This window comes from Myotis myotis, unplaced genomic scaffold (assembly GCF_014108235.1).
Source record: "Myotis myotis isolate mMyoMyo1 unplaced genomic scaffold, mMyoMyo1.p scaffold_m19_p_14, whole genome shotgun sequence".
NCBI classification, from domain to species: domain Eukaryota; kingdom Metazoa; phylum Chordata; class Mammalia; order Chiroptera; family Vespertilionidae; genus Myotis; species Myotis myotis.
In genome coordinates, this window is record NW_023416318.1 from 3,359,020 (window position 1) to 3,381,611 (window position 22,592).

The window sequence follows — 22,592 nt, forward strand, 5'->3', positions numbered from 1 at the left end:
AACTCACACCTCCCCTGGATGTGGCAGCCAGCTCCTTGAGTGTGCTCCCTAGTACAGAGATGAGAGCAAGGTCTGCAATCAGAGTGCTGCTGGGAAAACAGCCCGGGGCCTGTGGACAGAGAGTTCAATGGTAACTCTGAGTGTCCCGGCAGTGGAAGAATTGAGGATATGTTGCTTAAGGGAACAAACTTGCAATTAGTAAATATCTAAGCCATGTAGACCTAATACACAGCATAGTGTTTATAGACAATAATGTGGTATTATAAAATTCAAAATTGCTAAGAGTAAATCTTAGTTGCTCCCATCACAGAAAAAGAAATGATATTTATGTGATATAATAGAGGTGTTAGCTAATGCTATAGTGCTGATCATACTGCAATATATAAATGTATCAAGTCAATGCTTTGTAAACCCTAAATTTGCCCAATGTTACATGGCAATTTTATCTTAATCTATAAATATTAATATGTAAATATTAAAATAGAAATAAATAAAATTATGCAATACATCTGAACAAAACCCCCTTAGTAGCTTACCATTTAATTCCAAATAAAAAGTCAAATTTGTTACAAACTATCTAGTCCTAGATATATATCATGTTCTCTCTTCTGATATTTTAATACTCAAATACTACAGCAATACTGGTCTCTATGTTTTTCCTCACCTACCTAAGGTCTTTCTCCACCTTAGGAATACAAATATGAAGAAAGTGAGGGAGTCAAATGTATCACAGGTAGAAGTAACAGAAATAATAGAAATCATAAATATTAGGAAAGGGACAGTGTCAAAGCTTGCCCTGGTCTTGTGGTGCTTATGTGACAACTCTGAAACTTGAGGAAATCTAAATGCACAGCCGCTTTTCCCATGGGATTCTTGTTAAGGCCCACAGAGATAACTTGCAATAATACACAGTCAAACACTCATTTCTGAAATAAGATCCAAACAGAAGGAATACAAGAGTGTGTACAAGAGGAATACAAGGAAAGAAGAATGTGATACTGACATAGGCTACAGCATGAACCTTGGAACCGTTATGGTAAGTGAGAGAACCTAGTTACAAAAGACCACATATTGTATGAGAAGGCCAATCTATAGAAATAAAATGTAGATTAGTGGTTGCCTTTGACTGTGGAGAAAGGCAGGTTTGGGGTCTGTATTTCTTTTGAGAGTGAAAAAAAAAATGTTCTAATAGTGGTAAAAGATGCACAACTCTGTGAATATATTAAAATCCATTGATTTGTACCCTTGAAATGGGTGACTTATATTTTGTGAGCCACACTCTTTTAGATGATACAGAAATATGGACTCTTGACCTTATACAACTATGGTACCCGTATCACTATTGGCCCCTTATATAAAAAAGAGTAAACGGATGCCCAAAGGCTTGCTCGTTGGCCACATGCTCAGAAGAGATGAAAGGTGTAGTTGAACCAAGGAGGTCAGCATACAGAATCCGTGCTCCTCACTTATCAGGTGGTGATCCTATTTACTCATTTATGAAATATTAAAAACCATCTCAATCCTCAACATCATGTGAAAAATAGCCATTGAGTGTGTATACCTTTGACCAGAAGGGACAGTTCCATGTCTTGGTCTGGTCATGTTGCAGACTCCAAGGAGCTGTACCTGGGAGAGTGAAACAAAGCTTTCCCACCAGCACATGTTGCTCTTTTTGTCTGAATTTACTGTGTGCATCCATGACCTGAAACCACCAGCAATAAGCAATCGTGCCTACAGCTGTCATCTCCCGGGCTGCTGGCTCTAAACAGTGTTTTCTTTCTATTAACACGTATTGCTTAGCTGCTGGCATGACAAGTTGTTTTCTCACCCAAGCTCCAATAAAACACTATTGATTTTGCCTGAATGGCTGAAAAAGAGGCACTATCTTGTTATCATCTTCCTTGCATTGGCCTTGGAAATGTGATGTTCCAACCTAAGCATGACATGTCTAACAATACCAGTCCTATACACTAGAAAGAGTGAAAACTACTAATATTGCTTTTTTCCCCTTTTATGTATTTTTTTAACCCAACAAATAAAATAAAATAGGCAGTTTTTCTCTTGGGTGCACTTCTTAATGATGAGTTATTCCATTGCCTGATAAAGTTAATCTCCACCAAAGAAATTTCCGTTTCTAGTCCAAGGGGAAAAATGCTACTGAAATAAAAATGGAAATGTTTGGAAAGTTAGTGACAGTCACTGTAAATATTTTACCTTTACGCTTACTTATCTTTTCTTTCCCACATCACATTTTTCAAATGAGTCAACTCCTTTTACTTTTTGTAATTATCTCTTGATCTCAAGGGAAGAACAAAATATGAATTGTTATATTTGAATATATTCTATACTACACACCTATAGAATGACTATCCAACCTCCCCTTCTCGAATTGGAAATGTCACACTCTGGGAAGAATATAGGATAACAGGAATTTTTATTTATTGATGGGGAGGATGAAAACATATACAGCCACTTTGGGATACAGTCTGGAAATGTTTTACAAAGCTGAACATGACAATCTATGTTTATGTAAAAACTTACATACATCTTTTTGTAATAGCTGTATTTATAATCACCAATATCTAGAAGTAATCTCTGATAGCTGAATGAATAAAAATGCTGGCACACCCATATAATGCTATAGTACATGATGATTTAAATTTAAAAAAAAAAATTCAAGACATACAAAGCCATGGAAAAACCTTAAATACATAGGGAACATTGGGAGCGGGAAGAGGGAACAGCCTGAAAAAGCTACTTAGTGTGTGATTCCAATCATTAAACATTTTAGAAAATGCAAAACTCTAGGGACAAGAAAAGGACCAATGGTTTCCCCCAATGGAATGGCACGATCCCACTTCCAGATGAGCGCACCTTCACTGCTTGGTCCTACTCCATGAACTGTGAATGTAGACAGTGAAGGAAACAGTCGCAGCTCACAGTAAAAAGCAGGAAGGAGAGATGCCAGGTGCTGATCTGCATTCTCTAGTGGAAAAGGAACTATGTCCTTACACGGCATTTATATCTCAGCCTCATGGAAGATTGCTTTCTTCTAGAACTTAGAAGGGGGTCTCTGTGAAAACTCTGGGTCAAGGAGACAGCAAATGGGGAGAAGGCACGTGCTTTCAAGCAATAGCCTGCTCCGATGACAGTGTAGGCATGCCGACCCCTTCCACTGCAGCATCTCTGGTAAGATGGATGACGAGTAACTGACGAGAATACTGACATAGACCCCAGGAGGTTTGTCCAAGGGCTAGAATGGTAGCTTAGTTATTGAAATCAGTTTCATTTCTCTGTCAAGATCACTCTTCTCCATAAAATATAGACATGTAAAAATGTCTAGGGACTCAGTGGGTTGAGGGAGGAATAAATAGGTAAAGCACAGGACATTTTTTGCACAGTAAAATTATACGATGTGACATTATAATGGTGAATACAGAGCACTATACAGTTGTCAAAATGCTTCCCCAAAAGTGAAGTGAACGTAGGCAAATTTTAAAAACCCTTTATGAGGTAGAGAGAACCCAGGAAAGCATTCAGACTGTGGCGGGAGAATCCGTGTTACAAATGTAAAAAACAACTTCCCTGAAGGGGATGGAGGGAAAAAGTGCTGACCTATGTATCTTCAGAAAGAAGTAAAGTCTATAAAACAAGGCAAAAGGAACTAAACATAGATATTTTACTCAAGTTGATAAATTTGCTTCTCATCAGAATATGGTTTAACACTTCTGATACTACTATATAAGTGTACTAGAGTGAGATAATGAAATAAATGGATGGCAGATGGTGAAAACCAAGGGTTATACTGGTGGAGTGGAATTTACAGACAGACAAGAAAAGGAATTAAGAATGACACATGTGGAAATGAATTAGGTATGAAGACATTAATGTAAACATGTTTAGCTTAAAGTAGGTACGAGTTGTTACATAATGAAATATTTCTACACATGTTTATATACATAGGCTGATATAAACACATATCCTTTTGCTCTATCAGCTGAGTGATGCTACTGAACAAACACCTCTAGTAGCAACAAGCACCTCTAGTACCCACATCTTTGTTTCTAATACCATTCTTAAATAAAAGAGCCTGGACTTATTGAAGAAATGCTTGATTTTAGAACTAGAGCAGAATCTACACTAATAAAAGAGAAAGATGCAAATTGACCGTACCTTCACAATGCCCACCAGCCAATCAGGAGTGAGTATGCAAATTTACCCAACAAAGATGGTGGGTTGATTTGCATATGCAGGCCCCGAGTGACCGGGGGTGGGGTGGGCCACATGTGTCATCACCATGGCGTTCCACACCGCCCCAGCTGCTCCAGACCTCTGGGCAGTATGGGAATGTGGAAAGGCGGCTCTGAGCCAGAATGAAGGCAGAAAGGCAGCCCCCGGCCAGAGCGAAGGCAGTGCCGGCAGCCAGGGGAAGGAAGGCCCATTCTTGCATGAATCTTCGTGTATCGGGCCTCTGGTATATGCATAATGAGCCTAAAGTATCTTGAAGAACCAGGAACACACACACACACACACACACACACACACACACAGTGGGGGTGGGGGTATGTCAAAGCAGCACAGGAGCCAATATACATAGCTCTCAATAGTGAAATCTAACCTAACTGGTGTCGCTCAGTGGACCTATGAACCAGGTTATGATTTAATTTCTGGTCAGGGCACATGCCCAGGTTGTGCCTCAATACCCAGTAGGGGGTGTGCAGGAGGCAGCCGATCAATGCTTCTCTCTCATCATTGACATTTCTATCTCTCTCTCCCTCTCCCTTCCTCTCTGAAGTCATAAAAATATATGTTAAAAAATAGCCAAATCTAGGATAATTTGAGCAATAAAATAGATGGTATTGGATCATTACCCAAAGTATAAAGTAAATATCATGTGTCCATACTAATCTAAATAAGTTAATATAGAGAAGTGACAAGTTTCTCATGCAGAACAATTTCAAATAACTCTTTTTACACTGTTGGCTGCATATTTTGACTTCCTTCCAAAGTGCATAGTATGGAAATATGGAAAGGGGGAAAAGGGAGTTTTGCAGTGAAATAACCTGACAAGCACTAACAATGACAGCTAATCGAGGCCAACATTAACAGTCATAAATCATATTGATTGTACATACACTTGACATGATGTGATGAAAATGTCATTTTACTTCTGTGGTCTTCTGCTCAATAATCCATAACTAACCCCAATCTTATCATGAACAAAACATCACAAAATATTTTATATATTATTATTGATTTCAAAGAGGAAGGGAGATAGAGAGATAAAGACATCAGTGATGAGAGAGAATCATTGATTGGCTGCCTCCTGCATGCCCCACACTGGGGATGGAGCCTTCAACCAAAGCATGTGCCCTGACCAGGAATTGAACAGTGACCTCCTGGTTCACAGGACAATGCTCAACCACTGAGCCATGCTGGCCAGGCAACACAAATATTTTAGTAGTGTGTTTATAGTACAAAATACTTGACCAGCCCTAAGTGGTTTTGCTCAGTGGCTAGAGCATCAGCCTGCGGACTAAAGGGTCACAGGTTCTATTCCAGTCAAGGGCATGCAGCTTGGTTGCAGGCACATCCTCAGTAGGGGGTGTACAGGAGGCAGCTTCTCGATGTTTCTTTCTCATCGATGTTTCTAACTCTCTATTCCTCTCCCTTCCTCTCTGTAAAAAATCAATAAAATATATATTTTTTTAAAAACCCACTTGACCAGTATTCCTCAAAACTGTCAAAATTAATAAAAACAAAATAAAGTCAGAAAAAAGTTGCCACTGCTAAGAGACATGAAAAATAAATGTAGTATGCAATATTGGATGGGATCCTGAAATAGAGAAAAGACAATATATAAGAACTAAGAAGTCTATATTGACAATGGACTTTGGTTAATCATAATTTTAAAAGCTAAGTTAGACTTCATAAAAAATTGAAAGTCTGCCTTTCAAAAGGAGTATTAAGAAAATAAAAAAAATAAAAGCATCAAAATAAAATTACATATGTAATTATTATATATATATATATGACAAAGGGCTTGTATCTACATCATGATTTAAAATTACATTTCTAGCCGAAACCGGTTTGGCTCAATGGATAGAGCGTCGGCCTGTGGACTGAAAGGTCCCAGGTTTGATTCCGGTCAAGGGCATGTACCTGGGTTGTGGGCATATCCCCATTAGGAGATGTGCAGGAGGCAGCTGATCGATGTTTCTCTCTCATCGATGTTTCTAACTCTCTATCTCTCTCCCTTCCTCTCTGTAAAAAATCAATAAAATATATTTAAAAAAAATAAAAATAAATAAATAAAATTACATTTCTAATTTGAGAATTAAAAAACTGCAACAAAAATAAGCTTTATATTTCAACAAATATTTTCAAAGAGATACATATAATTTGCAAATGAGTATTGGAAAAGATTCTCAATATGATTAGTAATCTTGAAAATGCAAATAAATAGGATGTAGAAAGTACTAGTGGACACTTAATGATAGCATGGAAAGAAAACTAGGATGAAAAATTGAAAATAATTTCTTACCAATTGGTCCCCCTGTCACAAAGACATTACAATATGTATTGAAGCTTCAGATTCCTCATCCAAAAATTATGGAATTGAGCAGGATTATCTCTAAAGTCAGATAATTTTAATATTCTATGAGTAGTTTATTTTAAACAAGATAAATAAGTTATATATTTTTCTGTCATTTTTTAAAATCCTGACAGCTGCATTAATTCAGCTTCTTTGGATAGTTTCTGTAAAGTAATAAGAAGTTATGAGAATACAACAATTTGTCAATAATTTTAGCACTTTCATTAGCAATTTGCAGTATGATCAGGAGTGCTATTACCTTTAAAATATTTTTTATCTATAAGTGGCAGGAATACCATCCTTTATTTTCTAAAATGAAATATTATAATACCTCTGTTTTTAATTTAAACATTGTAAACTGGAAAATATATATCCTGTGTGTTATTATAACTTACAATTTTTACTTAAGATATTTTCCAGAAAATTAAATTCACACCTAAACTGGGCCCTGTGGTAATGAGTGATCTAACTATAAATTTTACAGCTAAGATATAAACTTAGGAATTGCTATTTTGTGGTAAAAACACTGACAGAATTTTTAAATGTTTTTTCTTTATCCATGGTGTTATGTAATTCCAAGTTCTAGTCAATAGTTGAAAGTTTGGGTATTTAAAAGACCTTCCTAAGATTATGTTAGTATCAACAAGGTTAAATGTTTTTAATCTCTGCCCCCAAAATTGTTTTTCCTAGGACAGAGACACAAATACTCAAACTGCTCCTCAACAGGCTAGAGGAAATAAAATACTCATCATGTTCAAGACCAAGCACAAATATGTGTACAAGAAAAACAGCCACCCAAATACCAGTTCATAAAGATGTAAAATAAACCATTACATTTTTTTTCCTGGTACCACAAATAGATTTAAACACATTAAATCTGCATCATTTGCTTATCATTCATTATGAGGAGCTGTGTCAATTTGCAAAGGAAGATTCTTATGTCAAATTGATGTATTTTACTATAAGGGGCGTGATTGAGACTAAACCACACAGATCAGCTAAACCAGGATGCACCAGGAATGCTAAATACAGAGAGATGTATAAGTTGGTTAAGTAGATTACTAATAGTGATATTTATTGATTCGTTCAAAGCTAAACAAATTCAGAAAGTGTTTAAGTAGACATTTTAGCCTCCATGAACATAATTATTCGCTTTATAAATGTGGGCTGTACATAGAGACTTCCTTCCAGACTATGGTGCTGAAAGGAAAAGGCCCACTTTACAGTGGAGAATTTTAATGAATACTATCTCAGCCACGTGATGAATGGAAATGAGTCACGCTGGTATCATGTACTCTTAATGTGATGTGATAGGAAAGGCACTTTTCCGGTGCAATCTTCCTTCCAGTAGCCCATAACCACAGTTTAATCATAAGAAAAACAGCAGACAGTTGCCAATGAGGTAACAATCTACAAAACATCTGACCAGTACACCTCAAAACTCTCAAGGTCTTACAAACAAGGAAAATCTGAGAAACTGACACAGCCAAGAGGAGACTACGGAGACATGACAAGTAAATGAAAAGTTTATTCTGGATTAGATCCTGGAACAGAAAAAGGACATAAGAATAAGGAAAATCTGAATAAAGTACTGATTTAAGTTATTAAAATATTAAAAAGTAATTAGTGTTTTAATATTACTATCAGACAAAATAGAATTCAAGGCAAACATCATTGTTAGGGAAAAGGGATCATGCTATAATTAGAAAAAGAAAATTTCACAAGGAAGATGATTTGGTCTTTAATCTACACTCTATGTGTCTAGCTTCTAGAGTTATTAACATGTAATTTTATTATTGAGATGATAAAGAATAATCTCCATTACAACAAATAAGATCTGAAATTCAGTTAATCAGTATAAAATTTTAATTATTAAAGTAATCAATAGTAAAAGCAAAATAAATTCCTGACACATACTTGTACGGGTATATGTGGAAGGATGCATTGCTCTAAAAAGAGTAAACAGTTCTCTATTCTTTTTTTTGCTCAGAAGCAATTGGTCTTGTTAAGAAAGCAGGAGTCCTACAAAAAAGAAAATAAAGCAGAATAACAGAAAGGTGCATGAACCAAATCATGAGAGTGGCCCCAAGAATGAGGAAATGGCTCAATATGTTGAGCATGATTAGGTTAATTAAGTTTTCTTAGGTATTATTATAACAGACTGATATTAACAGTCTGTATAACAGACTGGTAATAACTACTTAATAAGTAGTTATTAAGACAATAGATAAACCAGATATGCTGGAGATAATCCTGATTCCTCTCAACAGGAAACAAAGATAGCCATTCAGTTCCTGAAGAGTACTCAAGAGGAATACTAGCTGTTGAGGCCCAGGGTTTGAATCAGTCAATATATTGCACGGAATCTCCTGCAATTATGTGAGTACAGACTATCTATTTGAGGTTAAGAATTAAAATGACAAATAAATACCACTTGTGTGTGTGTGGGGGGGGGGGGGAGGGCCGGGGTAGGAGAGAATGGTAATGTCTGGGGAAGTACCATCTGTAATTTTTACTGTTAAATATTTTAAATTGAGAAACCAAGATGGTGGCATTGGTAAACACCGGAGATTGCTGCCTCCCACAACCACTTCAAAAATACAACTAAAAGACGGAACGGACATCACCCAGAACCACAGGAAGGCTGGCTGAGGGGAAATTCTACAACTAGAAGGAAAGAGAAAAGCCTACCGAGACTCAGAGGAGGAGCAGTGCAGAAGTAAAATACAAAGGTGCGGAGGTGCGTGCAGAGCGGGCTGGCGGCTGAGGGTGCGCTTGTCTGTTTCAATCGGGAGGGAGTCTCAGGCTCTGAGCTCCAGTTTCTGGAGAGTCTCTGGGGACCCAGACTCAAACAGGAGAAGTGGGATTGTCTGGCAGCGGTCGGAACTCAAGGGCAGCTTTCTCTCCGAGGTTTGCAGCGGTTGCTGGGACACTGAGAGGCAGAGCCTCTGGGGACAGGACTGAGAGCAGCCATAACTGCTCGCTCTGCCCGCCCTGTTGATTCCCTGGGACCCGCCCTGCCCAAGCCCGGCACAGAGGCATTTGCTGGATAGCCTCAGTCAAAGGCTAGATTAGCACCTCCCTAGAGGACAGAAGTTCTCCCACTGCAGACACAATTGATTCTCACAGCCAGTTGGCCTGGAGGTCAAATCCCCACCCTCCCCCCGCTATTACCCACAACAATAAAGGCTTAACTACAACAAGACTGTGCACAAAGACCACTAGGGGGTGCACCAAGAAAGCATAAAAAAATGCGGAGACAAAGAAACAGGACACAACTGAAAGAAATGGAGGATATAGAGTTCAAAACCACACTTTTAAGGTCTCTCAAGTACTGTCTAGAAGCCGCCAATAAATTTAGTAAGGCCCTCGAAAAGACTGGTGAGACCGCCGATAAATATAGTGAGGGCCACAAGAAATCTAATGAAACCCTTGATGTTGAGAAAAAGAACCAACTAGAAATTAAGCATACACTGACTGAAATAAAGAATATTATACAGACTCACAACAGCAGACCAGAGGAGTGCAAGAATCAAGTCAAAGATTTGAAATACGAAGAAGCAAAAAACACCCAACCGGAAATGCAAAATGAAAAAGAATCCAAAAATTCAAAGATAGTGTAAGGAGCCTCTGGGACAGCTTCAAGCGTACCAACATCTGAATTATAGGGGTGCCAGAAGATGAGAGAGAGCAAGATATTGAAAACCTATTTGAAGAAATAATGACAGAAAACTTCCCCTGCCTGGTGAAAGAAATAGACTTACAAGTCCAGTAAGCACAGAAAACCCCAAACAAAAGGAATCCAAAGAGGACCACACCAAGAAACATCATAATTAAAATTCCAAGAGCAAAAGACAAAGAGAGAATCTTAAAAGCAGCAAGAGAAAGAAAGTCAGTTACCTACAAGGGAGTACCCATAAGACTGCCAGCTGATTTCTCAACAGAAACTTTGCAGGCCAGAAGGGAGTGGCAAGAAATATTCAAAGTGATGAATGCCAAGAACCTACAACCAAGATTACTTTATCCAGCAAAGCTATCATTCAGAATTGAAGGTCAGATAAAGAGCTTCACAGATAAGGAAAAGCTAAAGGAGTTCATCACCACCAAACCAGTATTATATGAAATGCTGAAAGGTATCCTTTAAGAAGAGGAAGAAGAAGAAAAAGGTAAAGATATAAATTATGAACAACAAATACGCATCTATCAACAAGTGAATCTAAGAATCAAGTGAATAAATAATCTGATGAACATAATGAACTAGTGATTATAATAGAATCAGGGGCATAGAAAGGGAATGGACTGACTATTCTTGGGGGGGAAAGGGGTGTGGGAGATACGGGAAGAGACTGGACAAAAACCGTGCACCTATGGATGAGGACAGTGGGTGGGGAGTAAGGGTGGAGGGTCGGGTGGGAACTGGGAGGAGGGGAGTTATGGGGGGGGGAGGAACAAATGTAATAATCTGAACAATAAAGATTTAATTAAAAAAACAAACAAACAAACAAAAAGACAATAGGCTCAGTTTAGGTAAAGATTGACCTTTGTGCCCTACCCGTTTGGCTCAGTGGATAGAGCGCCTGCGGACTCAAGGGTCCCAGGTTCTATTCCGGTCAAGGGCATGTGCCTTGGTTGTGGGTGATCGATGTTTCTAACTCTGTACCTCTCCTTTCCTCTCTGTAAAAAATCAATAAAATATATTAAAAAAAAAAAAGTTTGACGTTTGTCAGAGAAGATACTGGCCCAGGACATGACTATCCACCATAAACTGCTTTTAGTTAAAAAGTTTGAATTTCATACCATCCTTTGTAGTTACTTTAGGTCACTGAGTTTGCAAGGCCGCCACTCAGGCCTTCCCTGAGCTACACCACATAGAGAAAAAATATATATATATTTTCAATTACTTATTCCACTTGGAATCTATTTAGAATTATCTTATGTTTCATGCACTCTTTCTCTCTATTACAATGTTAAGTAAATTGTCTTAGAACATGTTATTTTATTTTCTTAAATGTTAAATCTACATAAGAAATGTTTATCAACATTTTACTGGTGAGAAGTGAGCCTTTGTTTGCCAAGTGGAAATAGAATGGAATGCAAGTAAAAGTTCCCAGAACCTTGTAGCAAAATAAATCATCTCTAAATTGATACCATTTGGTACCACTCCATATGTTCAAACTGTTGCTTTTTCTCCTGAGCTCTCCTTTGTTTCTACCCTGCCTCAGCTTTTGTGTCTTGCTCCCTCTACTAGTAACTCATGCTTATGGTTTTGTCTTCTATCTTTGCTGTTTTACTATCTCCCACTTGGCCTGACATTGCTCAGTTCAGTAACAAAAGCTCTAGCTTAGCTTCAGGCCCTGCTTCTTAAATCTCTCCACTGTGACAGCCCTCCTCAGACTTGGATGTTCTACTTTCAGAGTGCTGAACACATTTTCCACTCTTGCCAGGAGTATTAAAGAAACCCTCCTACTGAGAGGATTTAGAGATAAGAAAGGCAGTTAGGGTAGGGTCCACAGGGAAAGGAATGCATATGTGAAGGATGGGGAGGGAGCCAGCTCCCAACTGCTGGAATGTCTATCTTAGAAGCACAGAGGGCAGCAGAATGTTACAAGAGAATGGGGAGAACACAGGGGAAGCACTGCGTAGCTTTGAAACTTTAAAACAGATACTATACAGGAAAGGGGGATATTGGCCAATTAGGAAAACATATGAGGGGATATACAATGAGGAAGGGTCCAATTAGAAAGTAGCATGTATAGACAAAGAAGCTGCCAGCATTTATTAGCCCTTAGACAAAGAGACTCACTGGGGGGTGGGGGGTGTTACACACCTGAGATCCCCTCCCAACTCAGGAGTTTGTATACACTTGCAATAAATTTCTACACTTTTGCTTAAAATCCCTTTGTCCGTGAATTTTATTCTTCACACGTCATTGGATAAGAACCCGGAAATTCCAGCTTGCCATTAGGGGTAACACTATAGAGCACAATGAGGAAGACAGTATCTTCTTTTTATGTGGAGTGTTCCCTCCCCATCTTTCTCATGGCAGGTAGCAGTGCCGAGCATTCAACCCAGGGTGGCTTTAACAGCTGTGCTACATCCCAAGTACAGAGTCTTGTACTCCTGCTTTGAAATCCATTTTCCTTTACTTACATCTTTACTCACTTCATCTCTCTAAAACTCAGAGCTGTTTTGTATAAAATGGGAATAATAACAACCCCATAAAATTGCATGACAAAATGAAGATACAGAGTATTTCATAAGAATTTGTCTCATGTCTCTAATTAGGATGAGAGACACTAAGATAAATAATTGCCTCTTCCCATGCTCCCTTTGAGAAGACTAAAGGCTAATTCTTTCTATAATATCTTCTTCCCTCTAAGGGAATCTTCCTCAAGCAGAACAATGTAACCCAGATGGGAAAATATAACCTATTGCCCCTTTTCCTGCAGTCTGGGCTAGCAAGATTTGTTGTCTGTTTGCTCACATGTTACAGAGGCCATAAATCATAAAACAATACACAACCCTCGGAGAGGGCTGTCAGTGGTGGCACCAGACCAGGTCCTTAGTGGTGGAGCTTTTTGAAAGGCCCCTGAAAGGTCTGGAAATCCCATCCATATTTGGGGGACAAAGAAGCCAAAAAGATATAAAGGAAAAGCTTCCACCAGATTGCTTTGCTCAGAATTTGAGAGGCATCTCCTCTGAGTCCGCCAGTATAATATAGCTGTGTAACTCCATTTCTCTAAGCGTTGCTTGGTTTTTCTTCGGTCTTCTATTACACCTTTGCTTCTCCCAGTGTAAGTGTATCTGAACACCATAGGTACTGACCAACCTGTAGATATAGTACCTACCATATCTGATGGATCTAATGGAACAGCCCATTATAACAACAAACAGATCTAGTTTCCTTTGTTATAATTACTCAGCCAGTTATTCTATTGTTACATTGTTTTGGTTTCAATGTATTAGAACAAACATACCGGCTTTCTACATATCTGCAATTGTTTGGCAGCCAAGAGATTGTTCACTATGTTGTGAAAGAGAAAACAGGCACAAAATGGCATCATTTCTGCTAAAGTCCATGATACCAAACCTAGATTTTATAACTGATCTAATTGCCGTTTCAACCTCTCAGAGAAGCATAATCTTATTCAACCAGTCTGGAATTTTCTGGTCAACACCAATGACATAATTTTCCACATGGGCTTTCCCCATCCCCCATAGAAAGAAGAGGTAATCTGCATGATAAACATCCTTACCATTCCCTTCCCCCTTGGCATACATGTCCTCCTATAGAAACCATGTATTTTGTACAACCCCTTGGAGCTCCCTTCTACATGCTAGTTGGGATATTACTTGATGTAAGCATTGCTTAATCAAGCCTAGTAGATCTTCAGATTTACTCTGTTAAATAGTGTTTTCTAACACAGCCAAGCAGTAGCTGATGTCCCAAGTAACTTAAGATCAATGTTCTAAAACACCTTCCGGAAAGCAGCTAAATTACATTGTAAAAAATGCTGTGTTTATATAGGTAGCAGTTGTTTTATCAAATAATCACAGACTTTTTCTATGGATGAGCATGCCCTCAGGTGATCTGATCCTAAATACAATGGTTTCAGTGTGCATTGCTACCCAAGCCCCTTCAAGAAAGGTATGTTATGCAGAATTGCAATGATCCATGAATGGTTGAGAATTAGAAAAGAAAATGGAATTTTGATATCAAGGTAACATTCTTTTTTAGAAGTCAGAATTGCTTTGAAGCTTTCCCCGCCACTCCTGATGTTATTCTGAAATAATGAAAACAAAATCTAGCTTAGTTGATTGCCATGCACTACAGTTGAGATATTTTGAAAATTTTAGATGCTTTTTTCCCCTAAAGTAAACTATACTTAAAGTTTACTATATTATTCCCCAGACATGATTTAACACTCCATAGAGGCATTATGTGAGTCAATGTTAACAAATGTAGCACAAAATGTTCATAGCTGTCAAAGCAATGTCTTATATAAAAATTTATTTTCTTTTATTATGGGATCACTTTTTCTTCATTTGTCAAAGTCTCAGAAACAGAAGAGTGATATCAGAAATAGCTAGAATGGGTGAGTCCAACCAGAATTAATCAGTGTTAATCTACTGAGATTCCAAGATAGCCCTATAGTCTTATATAATAAAAGCTAATACGCTAATTGACTGGACGGCAGAACGCCTGGTCACTATGATGAGCATGGACTATCAGTGGGCAGACACTCAACGGAGATGCTGCCCCCTGGTGGTCAATGTGGTACCACAGGGGGAATGCTGCTCAGCCAGAAGCTGGGCTCATGGCTGGTGAGCTCCCGCCTCCATGGCAGTGCTAAGGATGTCCACCTGAGCAGGCTGGGCTGCAGGACACCCCCTCGCCCCCCTGCCAAGTGCATGACTTCCGTGTACTGGGCCTCTAGTATATAATAAATATAGAATAGCTTGTCCTCTCTTCCATGGCAATTCCTCAAAAAATTGTAAAATTTAAATTAGTCTGTCTCCCTCTGTTAACTCTAGAAAGAAAAACAGTGAATTTAAAATTATGATAAAAAACACTCCAGCAATAACACACACAAAATCACTTGGCTTAACTTAGTTCTGAAGGGTGTGATTCTCGGCACACATGGAAGAATCTGCTGCAGGCACCTGATACTATGATTTTGAATAACACATAATATATTGTTTACTTAGGCCTAGTGATTTATTTAATATTCTAAAGTTTTAATTCATTAGTATAAATCCCAAGGATCTGTTTGATTTTGACAGTTTCGGAAAAGATCAATAATTATTCAATAATAGGGAATATTTTGCAAATGTAAGATTCAGGGGGAAAAGAAAGCATATATTGAACCAGATTCTTTAATTATATTTATATGAGTTCTATTTTCATGAAAATGAGTAATTAATGCTACCAAATTATGAATAATTCTGTGGGTAGACATTAATTATTGTTTACCAAACATAGCTACACTTCTTCACCTTCACAAAACCCTGGTTCTCTGCACTCAGAAGCTTTATTTAGGGTTAGGTTGTGATTGGTCTAAACTTGTAACCACAGAACCTGCTCAAAATGGTTCTATCCTATTTCTAACGAGATACTGAGTTGCTTTTCAGAGACAACAGACCAAAACTGCAAGTCATGAATCCAAAGGATTTACAGAGAAGAGAATTTTGAACTCTAGCTGCAGACAGAACCAAAGTCTCCCCCAGAGAACCAAGGGACCAGGATTTAACCAGAACTTGAACACTGGAATCCTTTCAGAAGCAAAGGGTCCCTTGTCCAGGAATATCTGGTGCTGTTGCCTCTTATAATAAACTAGAAGCCCGATTCACAAAATTCGTGCAAGGGCTTGGCCCTTGCAGCCCCAGCTTCATCTGGAAGGTTGTCCCAGAAGGATGTCCAGTCTAATTAGCATATTACGCTTTTATTATCATAGATGGCCAAGTTCCAAGGTCCTCCAATGAAAACGTTCCCTGCCAGTGCTTCCTCATACCTATCCCCAATAGCCCTTTTCAAACACCTTAAAACTCGTTGTCTTTTCCCTCTTGGGGAGACAGATTTGGGATTTATCTGTCACCATTTTTGGCTGCCTCTCAAAATAAACTCTTGTGGCATATTCAATGCTTTAGTGATTGGCCTCACTGGGTACCAGGCAATTGAATTAGGGTTTGATAACAAATTCACCAGAGTCTTCAAGATCATCTTCCCAGTGGTTGATGTTAAATGAATATATATGATAGAATTTTGACCAATATAATCTGAGGATAAGTATTCTGGGGGTTTATTTGAAAGGTTGCTATACTGATCCATCGCATGTAAGAAATATGCAGGGACAGCAAGTTTCTCTTATTCCATCTTTTGTCATCAAGTCTGCATGTGATTTCCTGGCACTGTGACAGCAACTTTTCTTTTTTTTTAAATACATTTTATAGATTTTTTTTTTTTTTTACAGAGAGGATAGGCGAGGGAAAGAGAGTTAGAAACATTGATGGGAGAGAAACATCGATCAGCTGCCTCCTGCACACCCCCTACTTGGGATGTGCCCATAGCCAAGGTACATGCCCTTGACTGGAATCAAACCTGGACCTTTCAGTCCACAGGCTGACGCTCTCTCCACTGAGCCAAACCAGTTAGGGCAGCAACTTTTCTTTCATGAAGGAAAATAGCATGAGATGACAGAGCTGAGAGTTAGAAAGGAGCCAGTGGAACATGGAGGTGATTTACATAATATTAAAGTGAGAGCTGTAGCTTAAACAAACAGATCCTAGTGATACCCTTATAACTAACTAGTTATTAATAACAGAAAAGGAGCAAAGGGAAGGCCAAATATTGTAGGCATGCTGTTTATGCAGCTTTGCAGGGAGCTTCAGTTTAATACTCCCAGGAAGCCATTGGTCTATTCCCCACAGATCTCTGGGAGAAGGGACTGGACAGGGTGGAGAATACTCATCCATTAAAGTCTGGGTGAAATAGGGAAGGTGCTTGCTTGTCTGTCACACCTGGGAACAGGTCATTGGCCTGAGTAGGCATGGCACTGCAAACATGGGAAGATTTGAGATTTTTAATCCTCTAAACCAGTGGTTCTCAACCTGTGGGTCGCGACCCCTTTGGGGGTCGAAGGACCCTTTCACAGGGGTCGCCTAACACCAACGGAAAAAAAAAACATATATAATTACATATTGTTTTTGTGATTAATCACTATGTTTTAATTATGTTCAATTTGTAACAATGAAATTGGGGGTCACCACAACATGAGGAACTGTATTAAAGGGTCACAGCGTTAGGAAGGTTGAGAACCACTACTAAACAAAGGAGTTAGCTCTCTTGGTCTCTCTTGGTGTCTCTTGGTTCTCTTGGGACTCTTGTAGCAGGGAATGTACTCCCTTGGATCCCCTGCATTCACCCACATTGATGGGGAAAATAATACATTTTGGGGGAAGAGGTGCTAGCAATCTGAATCTGTGCCAGTCACCCTCCTTCTAACGCACACTCTTGCTTGCCGATAATTAACTCCATTTGTGAAAGAATGTAGGAGGCTAGCAGCCTCACTCTCCCTAGTTAATCAATATCCCTAATGCACATTCTTGTTAGCCTATAGTCATGTCACTGCCCCTTCCTTAATTATCTGGTCTTGCAAGACCTATTTACCTAAATACTCCCATTTTACAGAGGCCATAAACCATGAACCATACACAACCCCGGAGGGGGTTATCAGTGCTTTTATTATTATAAAAGCCAGACTTTTAGGTGTGGTCTCACGCCCTGCATCCCAACACACAGGGCTTTTTGTATGGCTTGCAAAAGATTCAGATTATGATCCATATTTGGGGACAAAGAAACCAAAGGGTATAAAGGGAAAGCTTCCTCCATATTGGGGGACCCCTGAGTCACTGTACATGTGGAACATCTGAAAATAAATGGGTTTATTCTGAATCTCCCAGTACTCCTGTGTATTTTTCGGTCACCTGGTAAATTCTGTAACAACATGACCCACAGCCATGTGAACCCCACACACAATGGTCTAATGGACTGCAACTAGCCTGAGGCTGTACTGCACCCAATTCCAAAATGGAATGGAAACTTTGGACACTGGCTTTGCTTTTAGATCTATTGAATCGGCAGCTTTACTCTTTCTAGGACTGGATTAAGGGAAATGGGACTTGAAAAACCAGGGTTGTATTTCCGTTCAAATGAAAATCACTCATCCTCCCTTGCAAATCTCAGACAATTCCAGATATTGTAAGGATACCACCCCTAGCACTCAGTTGGGGAAAGGATACCCCACTTCCACTGCTAACACTAGCATCCCAGAACAAGAAGTTTGAAGATTGTGAAAAAGAAAATAGAATTATCAAACAAAATCCATGCTTTAATTTAGAAGGATCTTAGCCATTTTTAAGTACTTTTTCATATGTGTTGCATTTTATCTTCCTGATAACCCTAAAATACACATATTTTTTCTACCATCCAATTGGTGAGGACAGTAGAATTCTGAAGTCTTATACCAATTCTCTAAGGCCATAAATTAGAAACATGGTCAAGGCTGGAGCCCAGGAATTCAAACTCTGAACAGGATGCTTTTTCTACTACCCTATGGCAGGCCATCCTCAGAATAAATAAAATGCTTCCATTTGACAATATTGGTTTTTGGGAAATACATTGCCATGTCACAGAACCAAAGGAGGAAATCATAAACAGCAAGAAAAGAAAATAACATCTTACTAGGACAATTCCTTGAGCAAAACATTTATGTTTTTCACATTCAGTTTAACCAGTTAAATAAACCTTTGCAATTTACTGCATTGTTTCATGTTTCAGTCGTTCCTTACTTTTTAATGCTCAGTCTTCCTAGATTCTTTGCCCAACATTCCCCCTATACCATCCTGGATATTATCTTCCTTATTTAGTATTTAAATTGCATTTTCTAGCATTCAATCTCCCCCTTTATCTATCCATCTTAGTTTTCATATGTAATTAGTTCAGCTACTTCAGAAACTAATTTCTATTGAAGCAGGATTTTTGGACTGGAACACGCGGTGTTCCCCTGGGCAGGATAGTTCCCCGGATCCTTTGTCAGTCGGAGTCAAAGAATGAATCTATGGATGGAAGGAGGTATAGCAAAGGTGGAAATTTATTGAAGAACAAGTACAGACTCCCAAGTAGGGAGAGGGAAAGAGTCCCACTGAGTTCCCTTTAATATGGCTTATAAAGGCTGCAGATCCTTGTGCCTTGGCATCCCCTCTGATTGGTCACGATTTCCTTGGACTGGTTACTATAGTAACTCCTGAGCTCAAAGGTGGAACCTCACATGGGACTGTGAGGTTTCCCTCCCTCCTTCCTTATTGTTTCCCTATTCCCTTTGGGCTTTCTTCTTCTCCCTTTAATTGAGGGCTTTCCTTCCCTTTATTTTGTAAATATAGTCCTGCCATTTCCAGCTCCCTCATTCTATGGAAATGTACTTGTTGCAGCTTTTCAGCCCTGTGCTTCTTCCATGGTCCCCTTAATTTCTAAAATATCCTAAACCTGTCTTTTTCACCCCTAAAAATTCCTGTTTCACTATGAACTAGGTGACAAGGACACATCTGAGTGTTTCCTACTCAGACAAGAATATTTTGTTTTAATAAGAAACTTGTCTGCCCGCCTTTGATTCCTGATTTGCTCCTGGCTGTACAGCACACAAACTCCACCTTCCTTTTTCATTCCTGGAAGCCATAGATACCTGAGCACAGGGGCTTGCCTTTGAGTAATTGTTATTTTTAGGCTGTTAGTATGCCCTAAGGAGGGCTTTGTAGACTGTGTCCTCTGGTGAAGTAATTCTATGATCTAAGCAGTGTTTGCTTACAGGCCGGGTGAGAGTCCTCTAGTCATGCAAAATGTGCATTAAGTATGTTCATTTTTATTGTTAAATAAAAAATCAAATGTCTCTCTTCTAGACAGATAACCCTGGGGTAAAACTGAACCACAACTATTTCCTATGCCCAAATCTTTCTCTATCCTGAAAAGCAGCCTTATTTTGCCACCATCAGTTACTCCTTGGACTAAATCCCACCAAGGGCAATTTTCGTTTAGTTCACTAATTCCAATTTTGACTACTGTTATTTACACATCTCCATGAGGGCTTGCTTCTAAACCTCATGATTCCAACCTCCACTCCACCTCATCCCCTTTCAATCCCATTCCTACATTTCCAGGTTTCCTTTATGCCCATTGCCAGAAATGAATGCTGAAGCCCTGGTTGAGAACGCAACGGAGGGACCAGGGTGTTTTGTGGCTGCTTCCTTTTTATCTCTCTGCTAGTCCCAGTTCTTAGTTCCCCCATCCAATCTGGCTTTTTTTTTTTTTTTCCTTCTTACATATTTTTATTGATTTCAGAGAGGCAGGGAGAGGGGAGAGAGAGATAGAAACATCAAGGATGAGAAAGAATCATTCATACCTCCTACTGGGGATCGAGCCCACAACCTGGGCTGGTGCCTTTGACTGGAATGGAACCTGAGACCATTCAATCTGCAGGCCCAAACCAGCCAGGGCCAATCTAGCTTCTTTTTTGTTGGAAATCACCTGCCCCACCATAGTCAGCCGCTAATTCCCTCATGTGGACGAAAGCGGCCACATGCTAACCTGACAAGCTCAGGGAAGGCCTGCATGGCAGTCTTGCAAACGCTAAGACCTAAAGTAACCACAGCGGATGGTCTGAAATTAAACTTTAATTAAAAGCAGTTATGGTGGGTAGTCACATCCTAGGCCGGTATCTTCTCTGACAAGGTCAATCTTTATCTTAACTGAACTTATTGTCTTTTTGTATCTGCAATAACATACCTTTGAAATGTCAGGGTAGTTTGTAACTGCCCTTTTTCTGGATCCCTCAGGCCATAACCAAATGTCCTGGGCATTAGGACAGGTACCACAAATTCCTTCATTGTTATTGTTATCATGTTAATTGTTGATGTAACTATCCTGTACCCACCTAAGTAAAAGAAGTAAGTGTCTATGATTTTACTTTGTATCCAATCCCAGAGGTTTCCCCACTTTGCTTTCTCCCGTCTCACTAATCTATCACCAATGGATTTCATGGAACCCGCCTACATCTCATCTCCTCCTTTGACTGTAATATATAAAAATAGGTAAAAACAAACAAACAATCAAAAAATCGCCATTCTCTGGAGCATTATCCCACCCCATGGAGGTTCTGCTTCCCGGCAATTGTTGACAGTTTGGCTCAAATAGACTCACAAAAATTCTTTACAGGTTTGAATGTTTTTATGTTAACACTCAGTCTGGATAGTGATGAGGGCTGTTGGGGTATGTGTGGTACAGTTAATGGTTTTGAGCCTCACCTGGACTCATACTTCATAGTTTCTGAAGAGAGGATTCTACAGGAGCATAGTAACCATCTCCTCCTGTATCCAGTGGTCTACTTCAAAACTTTCCCATTGGGTCCTGTTATCTGTTAGGTAGTACTTGATGGGAGGGATGATGGCAGTCATGACATTTTTTCAGCTCCTATTTTCTATGGAGTTTGATATAAACCACATGAATAAGGAGTCTTTTGCACATAAAGCCTCTGGAATCTTTGGGAAACTTGATGCTTTGCTGAATTCAGTAAGCACCACCTGAATCTCAAATTGACCTCTAGTTAATAGATGGTGGTACCAGGGTCCGTCTGATCATTTCCACACTTAGCTAAGCCTCGCTGCAAGCAAAATGATGATCTCTCTTCTTTCTAAAATGCCCAACTGACCACGTGTTTCCTGGATGGAAGAGGTTTCCAGGATGTGAGACTTACAGTTCTAAAACAGGAAACAGCCCTTCTGGCCTGTTTCAGTGATGTCTCAGTGATTGAGCATCGATCTATGAACCAGAAGATCATGGTTCGATTCCCAATCGGACCACATGCCCAGATTGTGGGCTCAATTCCCTAGGGGGCATGCGGGAGGAGGCCAATCAATGATTCTCCCTCATCATTGATGTTTCTGTTTCTCTCTCTCTCTCCATTCCTCTTAGAAATCAGTAAAAACATATTTAAAAACAAAAAAATAAATAAATAAAACAGGAAACTTCCAGGACAATTGGGTCAAGTTGGTCATACCTGCTTCCTCAAACTTCCTGGACAGATACAAGCACCTGGACATGACATTCAAAGCCATACACTTTGTCTCCCAAGCATCCTCTCACAGAGCAGCTTTTCTCCCTCCCAGTTCACTTTTAACTTCCCTGGTGACAAAATCCATAAGACCACTTCTGGGTTCCTGAGATATGTGGGGAGATCTACACCAATAATAAGTTAGGAGCTGATGTGGTGCTTCTCTCTATTCTGAGGGTTGATTCATCAGCCTTTGGGAGACTTGAAAGATAACAAAGGAAACTCAACTTTGCCTTAACCTTTAACCTTTAGTTTTTTGGTCTTCAAAATATACCATAATCATCTTAAGGGCAGGGGTCATTTTTTTTTTTTTTTACTGTTATTGTTAAATGTTGCTT

General features: G+C 39.2%; 1 protein-coding gene across 1 annotated transcript in view; it reads left to right on the forward strand.

Moving 5' to 3' along the window:
* The window catches only part of LOC118669388 (zinc finger protein ZPR1-like), a 46,507-nt gene that overhangs the window by 2,449 nt on the left and 21,466 nt on the right, over nucleotides 1-22,592 (forward strand). The window contains exon 3 of the mRNA XM_036335507.1: nucleotides 913-1,036. Within this exon, the coding sequence (XP_036191400.1) occupies nucleotides 913-1,036 (124 nt within the window). The remainder of the gene's footprint in view (nucleotides 1-912; nucleotides 1,037-22,592) is intronic.